The following is an 18,228-nucleotide window of genomic DNA, read 5'->3' on the forward strand; positions in this document are numbered from 1 at the left end:
AATGTAATTTTACTTATTTATATTTAAGTCAGTTAATAATATTTTTTAGCGAGAGTGAGAGATAGCTCAAGATCCGCCAACAAAATGAAATTTAAACATACACATATATATACCTGCACAAGATTAAAGAGTTTTGTGTTCCACAAATATTACAACTCAATAAACTTGAAGTTAAACTGCAAAAAGTGCAAATAAAAACTTATATTTTGACATGGAACTGGTCGGAACGAGCTTAATAATATCCCTCTATACACAGGCCTTAAAAAGTATACCTTTATCAGGATTTATCTTGGATTGATGTCAGGAACAACTCCGCTAATAAGATCACTGCCAGAGACATCAGACGAGATGAATGGGTGCCTCATATTGGATGAGTAACTTGGTGAAGAAATGCTTCCTGAAGGCATACTTGAAGATTCAAATTCTGGCATCAAACTTGATATATTTTCCAGTTCTCGGACAACCTCCATCATCGTAGGCCTAGCATCTGTCTGGTCTTGACAGCACCTAAGCGCCAGATTCAGAAACTTCTCCACACACTCAGAAGGGTAAGATCCCATCCGCTCATCAATCACAGAAAATATAGTACCAGCCTGAAATGCCGTATTGACCTAGTACCAAATATACAGTAAACAAAATATCAGCTGGTTTCCTGGCTAGCAAGTTATCCTGAAGACAGCATTACAGGCTGAAGTCCAAAAGCATCAAGCTGTGCTTTTGCACCAATATATTCATGACAACAGTAGAGGATGTATACACTATGCTTATAAAATTTGTATAGTATGACAATTTAAAGCACAATGAAGGGTACAAAGGAATACCTCTCGAACGATATTTTTTCCATGTGAAATTGGATGCATCGCTGTCAGAAGTTCTAGAAAAACAACTCCAAGACTGTAAACATCACTTTTATCAGTCAGCTTGTGGGTTAAGAAGTACTCGGGGTCAAGGTATCCCTGCAAATGACATAAAAGGTGATTAGTATATCATTTGCAATCCATTTCTTTGCAGAAGTTTTCAAACCAAAAGGTGAATAAAGTTAGCAGCATACTATGAGTGCACCAGAAAAACATATTATATGAGTCCCTACTAAAGGTTTTACAGCCTTTGAAAACCTGAAAAATACACTTCTTAGAGTTCTTACACTGGAGTACCAACACCGTAGGTATAGCAAGTTAGCGACCTAATTGGAGATATTTCAGTCTACTAAATCATACAACTCTGCATGAAAAAGGTATGTTTGTATCAAACATTGTAGGCTTTGTAGCTACCTTTTATATTTTTCTCAATTAACCGTTGAAAGCAACAAAAGAACCTTCAACTTGGTGCATCTCTTGGCTAAATGTGGCTTTACAGATAATTTTATGATCCTGAATCAACTAATCTGTACAACCAGAAGTTTCAGGTTGGCTGCCTAGCAAATTAGACCTGATATGAAAATATTCCACAAAGAATGAAATTGATTTCACAAAATCACAAATAAACAGAATGGAATTGATTTCACATAATTGTAGAAACATACCTAATGTGATCAGATTGTTACATTCTAAATGAGAATTAACTTTTGTGGCTAATATCAAAGTTGATCTATGACTCATTTCCCTATTTAATTTTCTCCTTTACAAATATGTGGGTGTGGGATACTTTCTATTGGTAACACTCTGAAAGTCTTTGTCAATACTTAAGTGAATATGAATCTTCTAAACTATGTATCTATTGAATACTTTTACGACCTGTTTAATTGCCAGTAATTAATAGTGGTAATGGCAAAAACTCGTAATAAATTTTGCAAGAAAACTTTTGTCATTGTCCATCGTGATAGAAGCATAGAACCATATCCCAGAATCATGTGTAATTTTTTTAATGTTAAATCTTTCAATACCACTGACTACCCCATAATCCCATATAAGTGGGTATCCAGTAGTAAAGTATATTTATGAAGAATATACATTGTTAGTCATGATAGATATGGAGAAGCATTACCATGAACATTTTCATCGGAATTTTTTTGCAAACTTACATAGATGTTTTACCATTACGGCATTACCTCTATTTAATAGGCCATTAATGATTATTTGCCGCAGTATAGCAAATATTGTGTAAATCTAGACATTCTCAACAATGCAAGGAGCATTCAGAGGTCAAGAAAAGATGCTACTATGTAGGTAACTTCACATATCACACATATTTTACGCAGTAAAAACCATACCGGTGTCCCTTTAACAACTGTAGATACATGAGTTGGGGTAAGTCCTTCAATATCAGGAACTGGTGCAAGTCGTGATAGTCCAAAATCAGCAACTTTTGCCATATATTTGGAGTCCAGTAATATGTTGGTGGCCTTTATATCTCGATGAAATATTGGAGGATCAGCTTCAGTATGCAAGTAAAGGACCCCCTTGGCAGAACCTAGTGCAACTCTCAACCTTGAGGCGAAGTTCAGAGGTTGTTGGCACTTAGCTGTTGCAAGCAACAAGCTGATCATCAAGCTCTTAGACATAAAATAATATATTACAGTCTGTGAGGAAAGAAATTATCAGTTATGTCATTGTGAAATGATTAAATCCATGGATCAATTCAGACTTTGACTTCCAACCGGCTTATTTCTCCATTCATTATCAATTTAGATGGAATAATGACTAACACCTTTAGTAAGATATATGAATCAGAGTTAGTATGGCATTCATACCCGATATATGTTCCCTTAAAGTTCCATTAGGCATAAATTCATAAATCAGCATCTGCATAAACAATCACAAGATAAAGAAAACAATTTTAGTAATCCTTTAGCACAGAAGTCCAAGTGACAATCAGTAATTTCTGAAAAGAAAACTTGAGCACAACTTATTTTATAACTACAGTACTAATTGATTGTATATAAACTGAAGAGCATTGGCAGATTAATTTTTCATAAATATTATGAAAAATTAAGCTTAAAGGCAATTTGGATACCTGTTCACCTTCTTCATCACAATAGCCAACCAAAGAGACAAGATTCCGATGATGTAGCCTTGATAGCAACTCTATTTCCGTAAAAAATTCCTTGTCACCCTGTAATGATCCTTCTTGTGCACGTTTGATAGCCACTACCGAGCCATCAGCAAGAATTCCTTTATATACCTTTCCATAGCCTCCTTGCCCCACTTGCTGGGATTCAGAAAAGTTGTTGGTAGCAACTGCCATTTCCTCATAACTGAATCCCTTAACCCCATCCATTTTGATGGGGTTTCTGGACACTGCTGATGTACACAAGCAAATACAATGTTATGCAGGAAAAGAAAAGAAAAAAGAAAAAAAGTTTCTTTTTTTCTTAACTTTTTTTCTTTTAAGTTAAATTCAATGGTTCATATTCTTACTAACTCTCATCCCATTCACCTTTTCATTTTCTTTTCAAAAAATTTCTCTTGCTTATTTCTCTCCCATGATCCACTTATTACAGATTATCTACATGTACAAGAATTGTTTACAGTTGCTTACCTCGGCGACGGCTGTATGGACCTCCATGGGGCCTCCTCCTTAAATATATTTTATAAATAAGAAGTGATACAGCTGCAGATAAGGTAACTGCAAAAGCTAATGTCCCAAGTATTATACCAGCAAGTGCTCCACCGCTTACTCCACCAGACTTTGATGTAGGCATACCAAAATCTGCAGTAGCATATATCATAAATATTGATGCATGGTAAACCAAGTATTACTATTACCAACAATAAGGTTGGTTGGCTGGTATGATAAAAGATAAAAGATATTTTCTAAAAATCAGTTCCTTTAGGACTCATATATAGTGAAACAAGTTTATATTTAGTTCACATTCTGAAAATACCAAAAAGGCAATTGATACTGAAACACAGTCAATTGCACCGTAAGAAGATCTGTGAGTTCCGTTCTATGGAGCATTACCAGCAGGTATAATCTACCTAAGACCATAATTATTCATGGGTTTAGAAAAGATAGGATAGAAGTGAAAAGATAAAGTTCTGAAGGGGATTGCAGTTAGGGAAGGGAAGAAACAACTAAGGTAACTATCTCGAACAAACAAAGTGTACAGAGTTTAGTCCTGTGGAAGGGTAATTCAGCTAAAATCACAAAGGCCACTCCATGAATATAGCTCATATCTCAACTTTCATTCTTTGACAACCCGGAAAAAGTAAGCTCAGTAAATTAAAAAGTTAAGAGATCTAGACATGCCTTTCTTATAAGGATCCAGTAGAGTGAAGTCAATCAATTCATAAGGACCAAAAGTATCATTATCTGGAACCTGCCATCCAGTAAACATTCTCCATATACGCCGAACTTCACTACTATTGAAAACATGAGAGTTGTTGTCAGGAAAAAGCTTCAAGGACATCTTCAGCCGAGGGCCTTCTTGCCAAATGATGGAATTAATGTCTAGCTGATTAAGATTTAATCTGAGACCAGATGATAGGTATTCCTCAAACCCATTCTGGTATGGTCCAAAACGTAAAAATCCAGGACTTTTCAAACGATATTCAATGATCAAAGGTGCAGCACAGACACAAGACTCCGGATGACCAGGTGGATACTCATAAGATGGTGGACATGCTTGACTTGGACAAGAAACAGGAATTTTAGGGATTTCGCTTTCAATTCCATCTTGATTTGAACCACAAAAGCGGTCCAAGTTTGCCCTTGAGCACAAAGGATTCCCTTCAAGGCTGAGGTTATAATTCAGAAAAGTTAGAATCATGAAAACAAGCTTCTTATATGTTTCATCGCTATGACTTAGAATATATAGTTTAGAAGTTTAGATTTTACTGAAGTGTAACATTTGGCGGAATGTTGGTACTCCCTGAAATGCTTGACAGCATATTATTCTCAAAATCTCTGCAATGTTCAAGACACCGTAAAATTAAAATCAAGCAAGAGTAAATGAATTCAGTCATCATAATCAAAGGATAAGAGAACTAGTCAAAGAATTTCATGCCAGGATTGTTAAGAATGTAAACTAAATGCATGTAAAAGTACCATAATTGTAATAAAGGTAGATGTCTGATGTAGGGGAATGGGTTTATGACTTACAAGATAAGCTTGTGACCATTTGTTAAAGTTCTATTTTCCCAAATAGTAGCAGGGACGGAACCATTCAGTTTATTATCTGCAAGTGACCTGCAACAGAGGAGTAATTACAGATATCTTCTGATGAATAACTTTAGCAGAATATAATTTCTTGAATCACAAGTTAATTAGTGACATATTTAAGAACATGAAGGAACCAGGTCTTACAGTCTCTCAATAAAAGGCAGTTTCGAAAAGTTGACAGGTATATTTCCAGTAAGACTGTTGTTTGACAAAATGCTGCCAAAAGCCATGAACATATGTTAAAAATTGATGATAAAATTGTATTGATAAGGATTATACTGCCTTCATGCGGGAAATCATCTAATCTATATAACCATAGGGTCTCTGCACATCAAGGGAGCTTACATAGTGGTCATATTATCTGAAAACTTGTTAGATGGTATGGAGCCACTCAACTGATTTGAACTGAGGTCTCTGAAACTCAGAAAACAGGAAACGGAGACATTAGTGCTACACTGACTATTATAAAACAGACTAGGCAAATAAATGCCAATAACATGTTATGCAAGATTAAGGATGTAACTGAAGTCTGTAGAAGCTGGCTTCAATTACGGAGTAATATGGAGTAAGCAGAACTTGTGGCTTACATATAACTTAGTTGTGGTATTTTGCTCAGGTCGGGAATTTCTCCTTGTAATCCACAGTTCCTCAGACTCCTAACAACACCAAAGATGAAAAGTAAAAGAAAAGGCCAACATTAAGAAACTCGACATGCTGATTAAAAGTAGATTGGTCTTCCGTTAAAGGCTGGACATCAGAACTTCAGAAGTGACTTGAGGAATCATGGGAAAAGTACGACTGATAAAATCACAAATTGTTTTATCGTTATTTAATACAGTATATTAGAATTAGTCATCTTCCCGGTTGATAAGACCCTTAAAGTAGCAAAGAAGGTAGTATAAATTAAAAGGACATTGTGAATTTTGAAAACCATAAATTTTTACACCCTCAAGCTTCATGCAGTCACTACTTTTTATCTTGGAAAACCCTTCAGTCGATTATTATCAGTAAATGAACTAGTATTTGCTATTCATTTACTGATAATAAGAAAATGAACTTACATTTTTAACAATTTAGACATGTTGCTATAGCTTGCTGGAATAGTAGTCCCATCAAAGTGATTGTTGTCAAGTTGGCTGCAATGAAAGGAAAAGATAAGTATCAAGAGTTGATCATAACAATAAATTACAATAAATAAATAAAAAAAAAAAAAAAAGGCCTGTAAAGGAAAGAGATTATGGCTATAGAGATCACTAGCTGCAAAGCACACATGGTGTGGCAGTTTTCCTGCTCTGCTCATGCAGCAGAATGACACAGAGAGAATTATATCACCCATGTTATTTTTGCAAAATCATACAGTTATAGAGTAAAAATTCATAGATGGATGGAGGATATCCACATTTTGGCCAAAGAACTTGGACTCATCAAATCAGTAACATGTCTGATCATTATCATTTTGTAGTCTGATCTGCTATGTTTAGAAAGTATGTAGGCCTTGAGAGAGCACAGTGTGTGCTTCCTACGTGTAGTTGAAAGAAGGGATAAATTTTCCCAAAATATTGTTGCTAAATACACTATCTTGCTAATTAATTGATTTCTTCATTTCTCTGCACCTATATTACAAGGGTTTCATTGATTGATGTACAATGTGATTGAGGTTAGCGTTCTTTTTTTTTTACAAGCACTCACTGTGCTCGTAAATTGTTAACTTTGTTCTTCCCAAGAACTTACTTTTGCTTTGGTGCTTATTCATAACATAACTTAGCAAACAATTAATAATAAGAAAAACGTACAAGTACAAGAAATAAGGAGAAATTTAAATAAATTCAGTAAACAAAACTTACATGATCAGCAAGTTGGGCAGTTCAGAGAACTCAGGGGGAAGATGACCTGAAAGGTTGTTATTGTCTAGCAGACTGCCACATAATTTGGTCAGCTAAGGAAAAAAAGAATGAAACGTTCTGATGCACAGAGAAACTATTATGAAATAAACTATTGAATTTTTGCTTGTAATATAAACAGGGAGATTTATCAACTTACAAGTGAACAAGTGCTGGCAGTCTTGATAGTTCATGAGGAATTTGACCACTAATAGAATTGTTATTCATATGGCTGCAAGTGTTGTTAGAGCATCCGGTGAATTTTTTATTTTTTTTAATTTTGCATATCATAAGGAAATACTTTAGATACACAGAAACAAAAATGGACTTACAAGTGCTTTGTTTTATTCAAGTTTGCAAATGATTTAGGTAGCTCCCCTGAGATCTTATTTTGATCAATCTGTATACGGTTTAGATTAGGAAGATATCCAAGCTCTTCTGGCAAGGGACCTGTCAGCTGGTTTCCGTTCACGAGCCTAAAACACCCATAAGTTTATGAATAGATGAATTTACAACAGAAGGCATTATAGTAGTGTACATAGTAGTAGAGAAGTTTAAATTAAGGCAATAATGGTACATATAGCCGCATAAGTTTCAAAGTGGTACGACTTAGTGAGAAAATATAAAATGAATATAGTCATTCTTAAAGAAAAAGTAGCTTACAAGAGTTCCAATGTTTTGATGTTTCCTATCTCCTTTGGTATGCTCCCACTTATTTTGTTCCACATAAAGTCCCTTCAAAAAACCAAAACATAGAGCCGGATTATTAAACAAAATAACACTAGCCTAAGACCTTGATATTTGAATATCCTTGTGGAAAGAAGATAATTGGAGCATCAAGAAGTTTGGCTCAGAGACTCACAAAATTTTCAAGTAGGTTAAGTTTCCAAGTTCTGGTGACAATGATCCTGATAAATTCATATTCAGGAGTTCCCTGTAAGGAAATTCAAGAGATGTTATTGACGTTTAACTAGGATATATGACAGAATGTTCTAGATTTTGGAAACAATGTTTATGTTAATGCCCGTCCAATTTAACTTCTTGTTATTGGTATTGCCTTGTACAGAAGTAATTTGTATAAGCTTAGATAAAAGACTTACAGTTCCTGTACATGCATATAACCATCATTCAATGTCTTGTTGTAGCAAATAATGCCTGTCCAATTAGATGAGCAAGGATCTCCCCGGTCCCAGTTGCTTAAGTTCTTCATTGGATCAACCAAATTTCTTCTTATTTCTTTCAAAGCGCTAACTGTAGAGAATAAAGCGATTCAAGAAAGTTGAATATGTGTCTTAGTGAGCAACGAGGAAACCATAATTTAGACAACCTGTTGTCATGTTATCAAACCACCTTAAGCTACATGTCTCCTGAGAGTGGAAAGAGTTGAGTATAATGAGCCAATAAGCAGCGCAGCTCTCATATAATGAGGGAAAATACTGCAACTTTAAGTAAGAAACACTAAATTGCACTTCGTGAAATCTATGCCCAAATTTACAGGACTTTGAAGAAACACCACTATTCAAGTCTATATTGGTTAGGGGTAAGACTAAGACAGCTCTTGTTTCGACTTAACTTCCTCCCAAACATGCCAAAAGACGAGATATCTACTTGATTTAAGCTAGCCTAGTACCTTTCTTTCAAAATTCCAACCACAAACACCAAAATATTGGCTAAGATCAAACACATTCTTCCAAAGTAATCAAGCCATAACTTCTCACTAGAACAACTTGTTCATTAGCCTTTCATTAAACAATTTGACATAGAAGATAGAACTATATCTATTGAATTCAAGATCTAATGCCCCCATCAAATTGGAAGCTGTTTGTCTCCCACTATGTGTTAGTCACTAAACCACACAACATTATGTAAATATTAAGCCAATTTTGGGTGAGATCGTCTCGCGCTAACTTATCATTAAAAAAATTACCCCCTTAAAAAGTAACAAGTTTGCCCCTTAACAGAAACAGTCACTCGGGTCTCACAATAAATTATTGTAAACGACCTTTATTGGCTTTATCTGACACTGGTTCATCGATATCTATTTCTTCCAACACAAACAAAAAAGGACAAAAAAACACAAAACAGAACAAAAATAGACAAAATTATGTAAAAACAAAAATGACAGCAACATGAAACACGAAAGATTGACCTTCAGTAGGATCAGTAACTTGAGCCTGAACTCCAATTGACAGACACAGACAAACTGCCAACAGCAGTAGCCAAATGCTCTTCATCTCCAATTCTTGACATACCCACTTCATATCTTCCCTTCAAAAATCAAACTCAATCTCAAACAATCAATCAGAAACTTTAGCCGACGACGACGACGACGACGACAGCCCGAACCCAACAGGCTAAGTTGGAAAATGTAATAATACAATAATAAACATAGAATTAATGGACTTAAAGATTGTCATACTACATTAAAATGTCCACTTTCCCACCTTCCCAATGAAAGATAATTTGATATTATTATTTTGGTTTATGTGATGTGATGTAATGACAGTTGAAATATTAAGGAAACATGTATAGTAATTGACCAAGTCAGTCACCATGTTTATGACCCAGTTGTGTTCAATTCCATATGTTTCAACAACTGCCATCATATTGCTGATGTTTATAGTTTATTTGTGTTCTGGGTCAGGGGTGTGTGCTTGACTTTTGGTGCCTGAAATATGACGGCTAACTACTACAGGTGGGCTGACCACCAATTCTTAGACTTGGTGAAATAAAAGTAAAATGAATGATTAGATATCTAGTAAAGTTCAACCCATCCCCAAGTAATTGACTTAGATCGATCTCGGGATTAGACTTAGAGGTGGTCACCCGAGTTTTGATGTGGGATGGTTGGGTTTAGCTTAATTTTGCGGTTTTGGGGCTTTGGGTTGAGTTAGAGTTGAATTACATAGTCCAGCTTGTATGATCTCATCCGAAAAAATCGAAATCATCCGACTCGATATTGATTCAACTGATTTAAACAACCTAGTTTAGATTAGTAAGATAAATTATCTTATCGGATTGGAGTCTCTCACATATTAATTCGGCCAACTTAACATGCTAAACACTTTAAAATTAAGGAAAGAGGTAAGGAAAATCGTTACCCTTAAAGTACCTCATATTATTTATACTTCTTGTGGTAAAACTTTCTCCATGTATGACCATTGACACCTGTATATGGAGTAAGTTGAGCTTTTTAATATATTTAATTATGAATAAGTAAAAAACAATAGAATGAGTTTTATTTTTAAAATATACATTGAGACAAATCTAAAAATATCTTTAATAAGTATCATTAAAGTATGTTATATGGATAGTGCCATAGTAGACATGTCAAAGATTATATATTTATTTAAATACTCCTGCCGTTTTTTTTAAGCTACACTTGTATTTTCGTTTCTTTTTTTTCAAAAGTTACGCTTCTTCTTTTAGAAACCTTTACAATTTAATAATATAACTTTACTCACTAATGGTCTCCACTGACTCTCACACCACTTTACTTTTCAATAAAATAGTAACCCACTATCTTTTCTTACAAATTTTTATCATCTCATCAACCCCCACTAACATCTTATTTTATTAAACCTCCTGAAACTCGCACAATTCCCAACTCTAGCTTTTAAAAAGAAACGGAGGGAGTAATACTCATATGGAGTATTGGTTCTTATTCATCTCCAAGTAGTTTTTAATGGATCATTACAATAGCTTTTAGACCTTTTACTCAAAATGGTTTTCTTAGTAACAAAGGCAGTCATACCAATAAATAAATAAATAAATAAAGCCTTAAAGTCATTTCTATTTCAATTCTCTTCTAAATGAGTTATTTTAGTACCACACGTTAATTGATTACCCTTTTATCATACAATTTCCTTAAAAGAGTTAAATAATTTTCTTCAAAGAGTTAAATGACCCTCCTTGTACCATGTTGGCATAATTCATTTTAATGGTATCCAGCGTATGCTCAATGTAAGGGGATCAAGGGTAGGTGGAGAGTGATATTAAAAGGTATAACTAGTGTATGGCTCTAGCGATCCACAGGGTTTTACTTTGAATATCAATAAATATTATTATTTGAGTTATAAAATCATAAATTATATAATTTTAAAAACTAAGTGAACAATAATAACTAACGAAACTAAATAAACGCTCTCAAATTGATGCTACTATTCAAAAAAAAAAAAAATTAATGCTTTGTACAAAGTATTTATTGTATTATAATTGAATATAAAACATAATTAAACGATAGCAAATTTGGTAAGAACATTAATTTGTTTCTTATTGGTCTTATGTTCAAAACTTGTGATAAACATTTTTATTGGTCTTATGTTCAAAACTTGTGATAAACATTTTTATTGCCATTGAAACATGTTTATACATAGTAAAATGGATGAAATGGATGATGTGCCATATTACGGTGATGTGGCATACTTCTAATACTAGTACATGTGAAGGGTGCCATTATATAATAAAATAGATGAAAATGAATGATGTGGCATATTACGGTGATGTGACATACTTCTAATACATGTGAAGGGTGTCATGTCATTGAAACATGTTTATACATAGTAAAATGGATGAAATGGATGATGTGACATATTACGGTGATGTGGCATACTTCTAATACTAGTACATGTGAAGGGTGTCATGTAACATATCTTGTATGTTTATAGTAAATGGATGATGTGGCATACTTCTAACACATGTAAAGGGTGTCATGTGACATATTTTGTATTAGGAACACTTTTTAATATATAAGTATAAATTCAATGTTATTTTAATATACCAATTAAGGCCGATATGCTGCAAATTTCGCAATAATATACCCACTTGTCATCCTTAACTTCTTGATATAACCTGAATTAATTTTACTCAAACATCATGGCTACCTAGCAGTTAGCAGTGTTAAATTAGCATTGTATTTGTCAAAACCGGTGGAAATGGGTAATATTGAACCCTCACATAGTTGCATACACGCAGAAATTTCCAAAAAATAATTGTATAATTTGGCCAATCATTTAATTTTCTTATTAACATGGTAAAACAGAAGTGGTTGGTTATGGTTAGTCAAAAGTAAAAGTGAGAGTTGATAAAATCAATGATAACATCAGCAGCAACATCATTAGAATCCGAGTGTGCCCCCCTTTGTACCAGGGATATCCGGCCTGCTTTAACCATATGACTCGTCACAACGTCACTGTCTGAGACTATCAGTATTCAGCCCCTTGATCATATAGCCTAGCTGGTCCCCCAGCTATATAAATTTATTAGCCGCCTTCCTGTTTTGCCAAGGCATGTGCTGCTGTTTGTGTGTGCTAAATTGTGTACGAGCAGGGGAGGAGAGGGTGGTGCAGTGAAGGACCGAGGCGGTAGCTGCAGCTGGATACGAAAATATGACCAAGCAGATTAGGGTGAAGAGCGAGTTTAAAACATTTCCCTTTCTCAACTTCTCATATTTCTGTTTTGCAAATTGTTACTAGTCAGATTTCTTTCTTGTTTGATTAAGAGATTTGGAAGACTAGTATAACCAAATTGCTAGGCTTTGTGGCCAATGAGATTAATCCTTCAGATCAGAGCTTATTGTCATTCCTGGATTAAATGCGCTCTTTTGTAGGATATGGACGATACAGTTGATTCTATAGTTTTAGTAAAGGCTCTCTTCTGAACTTTTATTAGGTGAATTTTTTTTACGCATGAAATGAAGATGAAGGCACATTCACAAACCTGAGAGAGTTTTGAAATGTGTTACTTTTACTGGGGTAGATGAGAGGAGAGAATAAGACCAATACCTCATAGATAACATGATGCTGATATAATTCCGGGTTCATCCGCCATCTACTGCTTGAAATTAGGTTCCGTTGCACCATTAATGTAATTAAGCATTTAACTACTGGCTTTCTACCTCTGACTGCAGCAACTCAGAAATATTGCTTCAAAGCAAGAAAAAAAGAAGGAAAAGGAAAAAAGGAAAAAAAAAAAATGCACACTAGTTAGGATGATCATAATCCAAAATTACCCAGAACGGTGATGAGCACCAAACTTTCATTTCAAGAGCTTACAGTTTAATACAATACATATTTATATCAAGCGATCATGTCAGCATTCTCATCTTCATTCACCTCTACTCCAGGTACTGCATTGAACATGTATTGGTTTTGATACTCCATTAAGTACTGTGTTGACCTCTTCACATCCAGAAATAGCTGATAAACCCTGCTCACATCCTCCATTTCCACTGACTTTGCCTTCCGTCTTTGACAAGCCAACGCAGAGGAATTTATCAGGTTGATAGCATACCGGAGTGATGTTTCACTAGCAATCTTTGTCAACAGAACTTTTGCCTCTTCAGTCATTTCTACATCCTCTTCTTGACATCTGATCTCCAAGATCTTGCTAATCTCCTCCTCTGTGTAGGGTTGAGTAGCAATTATAAGCAACCGATCAAGCAAATCAATGGGCATGCCGTGTGGAGATCTGTAATTGGTCCCTCTGATCCTTGTATGCCCTCTGTTGGTTGCAACTACTAATATTGGTGCCATCTCGTTCTCCAAGGCACGATTTAAGAAAGAGAAGCACTCAACATCCAACATGTGTACCTCATCAATGAACAGAACCCCTGGGACAATCTCAGCCTTCCCTTCTTCCCTCCACTCAGCTACCTTTGTGTCGATTTGTTCCCTCACTTCAGCACGAATTTCACCAGTATCGCCAGTGAAGAGTGCTAGGAATCCCTGGGTTCTGAGCAACACGTACAGAGAGATGAGCAAACAACTAGTAGTATACAAGTCTGAATACCTTCAGAATAAGGTTATACAAGTTCTATGGTGTACTTTTCAACTTTAATAGAGTTGATCACCCATAGAATTAGTAAATTGAGAACAAAATTTAAGACATTATAGGTTAACCATTGGTGTTATCCAGATATTCAGAAATGCGAGATCCAAATTTCAGGTCACAAGCACCACCTTAGAATATTTATCATCATCATCATCATCGTCATCAACAACAACAAAGCCTTAGTCCCAAAATGATTGGACTCGGCTAACATAAATCGTCATAAGGAATCTTCCAATATAGGAAAAGGGACATAACAAGATAATCAGTTAAAAGAGTTTTAGAAAAGTGTTTCAACTGATTATCTTGTTATCATGAAACAAAAAATCTTTCACCCTCCCCTCCTCCCTCCTTTTTACTTCCCCCTAATTCACCTGCTGCTTCTCATTTCTTTTATAGATGCTCCAAACTACAAAAATTCATGAAGCAAACACCATGGGCTAATTGACCACATTGGTATAAAAGTTAGCACCTTAGTGACGTATTGGTATAAAATTTAGCACCGGAGACAAATTGGTATAAAAGTTAACAAACAGTGACAAATTGGTATAAAAACTAACGAATGTGACATTTAACCCTATTTTTCTTGCCGGAGCACGTGCTTAATTATTATTTTAGTTTTAATTTTTGGAATATTTTTTGTTTTTGTGAATACTCATTTAATGAAAAATAATTCTCTCCTCAAAACCCATGCACCTAAGATTATCGTCAAATGAAAAAAAAAATGCAAGTTTAAAAAAAAAAAAAAAAGGAAAAGAAATATAAATTCTTATTGTTTAAATGTCTCAAAAGTTGAAATTGACATGTTAATTGTAATATTTACGAAGTTGGGAGCAAATTTATGTGTATAATATTGCATATATTGCAAAAAAATAAAAGCTCAATGAAATACCTACCGAATATATATAATCAAAGCTTATCTTGTAATTTTTCTAAATTATTAATTCTTACTACGTATAATCTTAAATATTCCTCTATATTCTCATATTTCCTCCCTATTCCCTTATTTTTTATTCTTTGGTTTTATTTTGGCTTTTAATAGTGTCAAAAAGATATTCAATGAATATTTGAAGCAAAGAAAGTAAAAAAAAAAAAAAAAAAAAAAAAAAAGAATAAAGTTACAAAAATAAGAATAGATCGTGTGTACAATACACGCTTATTATTCTAGTTTGAAAAAGGGTTAAACGTCGTTATTCGCTAATTTTTATACCAATATGTCGTTATTTGTTAACTTTTATACCAATATGTCACCATTTGGTTAACTTTTATAACAATTTGTCGCCACTTGTTAACTTTTATACCAATATGTCGCCGACCCTAATTTTTATACCAATATACAAGGGTGCTAATTTTTATAACAATATGGTTAATTGGCCAAACACCATGTCCCACAAATTCTACTTTCTCTGCAAATGCTTCCACATAGTCATCCCGTAAAAAAGATTGGACATAACCTCAAGAATTGTTCCCAGCAAGTTAAAAAAAATTCCGATCCTACGATTCCTACTTTCCCAGCCTTCTCTTCAAAGACATGAGCCTAATCACAACATAAAAAGGAAATTCTACTGCTAAGCTTACACTAATCACATGCCTAATTAAACTAGCAACATATCATAGCCCTATCTTACTCAAAAGCCATACATAAATTGCATACGAGCATTTATTATGATCTCCTAATTTATTTTATTATAGGCATTATCATCAATTCTTTACTTACAGACCTGCTACAAAACCTTAATCAGAAGGTAAAATATTTCTTAAAATCTACCTACTTTTGAAGTTGATTTATTATAATTTGAAAAAATATTTATAAATTAACTTTACCAATGGATATAAATGTTCAATTTTTTGGATGCTTAGAAGTTATTTTATCTCCTACTTTCTTAATTTTGAGCAATGGAAAAACATAACAATAAATAGAATTTTGTTCATACTAAGCATTTTCAATTTATTCTCCCCTCTCTTGTGATAGGTTGTAAATTTGAGAGTCGTAATCAGTAACAAAAGGAAATCATACCAGAGCAGCTTAAATTTCTTTTCCTACCACTTTCCAAATAGGTTGGTAGGAATCTCATACTAGAGAGGTATGGATTTTAAAACTCATACTAGTCCAAAATTGTTTGGTTTTAGTGTTGGAATGGATTTTATCCTTCGTTAATAGAATGAATTGTGAATCTTAAGGGGAGGGGTGGGTATGAGATTCTATGGGTATAGGGGGGAATTAGAATCTCTTAAGTATGAGATTCCATTACTAAAAACCTCAACCAAACAAAAAGCTAGATGGAATGGATTCTAACTCCATTCCAACCCATTCCAAATGATCCAACCAAACGACCCCTATAGAAGACAAATATCATAAAGCAGGATGCATTTGATTATAATCAATTGTGTTGTGGTAGAGTAAGGTAAGTTTACAATCTCTATCTCAGCCCTCTCTTTGCTGACTCCATAGCTACATTCGAATTCGCAATTCAACTATCTAATTTACATTGTAAACGTTTTTTTAAACCAAACTTACATTATGGTAAGTGATAAGCAAGAAGCAATCACTCCCCCTTCCCTCCCTTCCCCTCCAAGAGTCATTCAAATCAATCAACAACAAACATTCGCGATATATGCTAATGTCATTGCACCACATTGTCTCTTGCAGGCATATATAACATAGGGATATTAATTATTAACCAACAAGCAGCAATCTACACTCGAGGACGACATCATAGACACCAAAAATTACTAATAAAATAGCTACAAAATGAATAATTAAACAAATTTTAACAAAGAAAGAAAGTACCTGCTGTTAATAACATCAATCTCATGAAGAGTAACACAATGCACAACCTCCTTCCTCTTCTGCAACTCCCCATCAGGGCACTGCACAAACTTAGTATGAGGTCCCATAGCATCGTAATCCCTCGACCTCGAAAACGATCTCCCAAGCTTAGTGATCTTCCCAGAAGCTTTATCAATAGCAATCACATCCCCACTTTGAACCTTCTCCTTACTAAGCGCCTCAATCATCTTAGTCCCCAAATCATAAACCGTCTCCATATCCGTCGTCTTCAACGTCAATTTCCCCGTCTTCGATGCCGCCCCAGCAACCGCAGGGCGGTCCACCTGAATCTCAACAACCTCACCCTCAATCACCTCAGCCTCTTCCTTGATTCTCACTCCAATAGCACGGCGGAACGCTTGCATCAGCGCTTCCGTCTTCGACATCTCAAGGGAGAAGATTTCAGACCCAGATAGCATAGCAAATGGGGTTTCGTGACCGAGTGATTTTGCGAGACCCATTGCAATTGCGGTCTTTCCGGTGCCGGGTTGGCCGGCGATGAGGACTCCGCGGCCGGCGATTTTGCCGTCTTTGATCATTTGGAGGATGACGCCGGCGGCTTTGCGGGCCGGGAGTTGGCCGACTAGACCTTCGGAAGTGACGCGGGGTTCGAGGGTAGAGTCTAGGCCTAAGCCTCGGATGTGGGAGTGGGCTCCAATGCGTTCGATTCTCGTAAGGTCTTTGCTTTCTGAGAGTTTGAGTTCCGCCATTGTTGAGGGTTTGCTGCGGCTTCAAGAGGGAGAGAGAAGAAGGGTTTTGGGGGGTTTAGCGAAAAGGGGAAGGAAACGGGAGAGAAGAGTTGAAGGGAGGAAGGGTTTCACTAAAGAGAAGCTTTTTAGGATTTTTGAAAATATCCACCTACTATAGGAGAACCGATCCCATATCTCTAAAATCGGGAAGAAAACTCTAATCACTTGATTTATCCTTCACTCTTTTCTCGTTTTGAATTATGAGTTTGGAATTATTGAAAGTGATTTTAAAAGCATGTTTGCAAATAAATTGAGTTTATATTATTTTGCACTTATCGTACTTAGCATATTTTGCTAATTCGTATTTCCTATTTGTTTTGGTTCACCCTGTTTACCTTAATGGTAAGCAGTGTTGACTATTTTCATATGGAGTCATGACTGAGCATATGGGAATCCCGGAATTTACTTCACCTAGTTTAGGAGTGTTGGTTTTGTCTTTATTTACCAACATGGTTTGGGGGGGGGGGGGGGCGCAAATTGCACTCCAAACTTCTCGAATGTGTGTGTGTAGTGAGTGACGTGACGTGAGGAATTGAGAGGTAAGAGTAATTAGTGTATTATTATTAATTAGTTTTGGTTATTAGTTTTAGTTCCATTGTCAATAAGTTAGTTAGTTATATTTAATAACACTTTAAACTTCAGCATATTTTATAATACTTATATGTCCAGATTGGTGTTCTTATGTAATTTATACATATATCATATATAATAAAATGACACCTCCCAAACGATAATTAAAATATAACACAACACGAATTATAAATTGGTGACACTGTTGAACTAATAAGAAAGTGACATATAATAGTTATAGATGTGGTCATTATTTTTTGTAACATACTTA

At 35.0% G+C, this 18,228-nt stretch overlaps 2 protein-coding genes across 3 annotated transcripts; both read right to left on the reverse strand.

Annotated features, from left to right (window-relative positions):
* Positions 1 to 70: 70 nt before the first annotated feature.
* Positions 71 to 9,533, reverse strand: LOC110737825 (probable LRR receptor-like serine/threonine-protein kinase At1g06840). Of its 2 annotated transcripts, none has more exons than XM_021918170.1 (20): positions 9,130 to 9,533; positions 8,081 to 8,231; positions 7,843 to 7,914; positions 7,644 to 7,715; positions 7,313 to 7,456; positions 7,141 to 7,212; positions 6,945 to 7,016; positions 6,162 to 6,236; positions 5,688 to 5,756; positions 5,446 to 5,514; positions 5,245 to 5,316; positions 5,041 to 5,127; positions 4,777 to 4,845; positions 4,189 to 4,676; positions 3,478 to 3,648; positions 2,953 to 3,236; positions 2,690 to 2,741; positions 2,210 to 2,460; positions 822 to 956; positions 71 to 611 (listed from the first exon to the last, which is right to left on the reverse strand). In XM_021918170.1, the coding sequence occupies exons 1-20, from the start codon at positions 9,239 to 9,241 to the stop codon at positions 285 to 287; spliced, it is 2,844 nt and encodes a 947-aa protein (XP_021773862.1). In that variant the 5' UTR covers positions 9,242 to 9,533; the 3' UTR covers positions 71 to 284. The 2 variants fall into 2 exon arrangements, with proteins under 2 accessions (XP_021773862.1, XP_021773861.1); XM_021918169.1 differs by having other exon boundaries at positions 2,953 to 3,239.
* A 3,409-nt stretch (positions 9,534 to 12,942) lies between these two features.
* Positions 12,943 to 17,480, reverse strand: LOC110737826 (ruvB-like 2). The gene is made up of 2 exons (XM_021918171.1): positions 16,600 to 17,480; positions 12,943 to 13,712 (listed from the first exon to the last, which is right to left on the reverse strand). The coding sequence occupies exons 1-2, from the start codon at positions 17,346 to 17,348 to the stop codon at positions 13,058 to 13,060; spliced, it is 1,404 nt and encodes a 467-aa protein (XP_021773863.1). The 5' UTR covers positions 17,349 to 17,480; the 3' UTR covers positions 12,943 to 13,057.
* Between the last annotated feature and the right edge of the window lie 748 nt (positions 17,481 to 18,228).

Source organism: Chenopodium quinoa, unplaced genomic scaffold (assembly GCF_001683475.1).
Source record: "Chenopodium quinoa cultivar QQ74 unplaced genomic scaffold, ASM168347v1, whole genome shotgun sequence".
Taxonomy (NCBI): domain Eukaryota; kingdom Viridiplantae; phylum Streptophyta; class Magnoliopsida; order Caryophyllales; family Amaranthaceae; genus Chenopodium; species Chenopodium quinoa.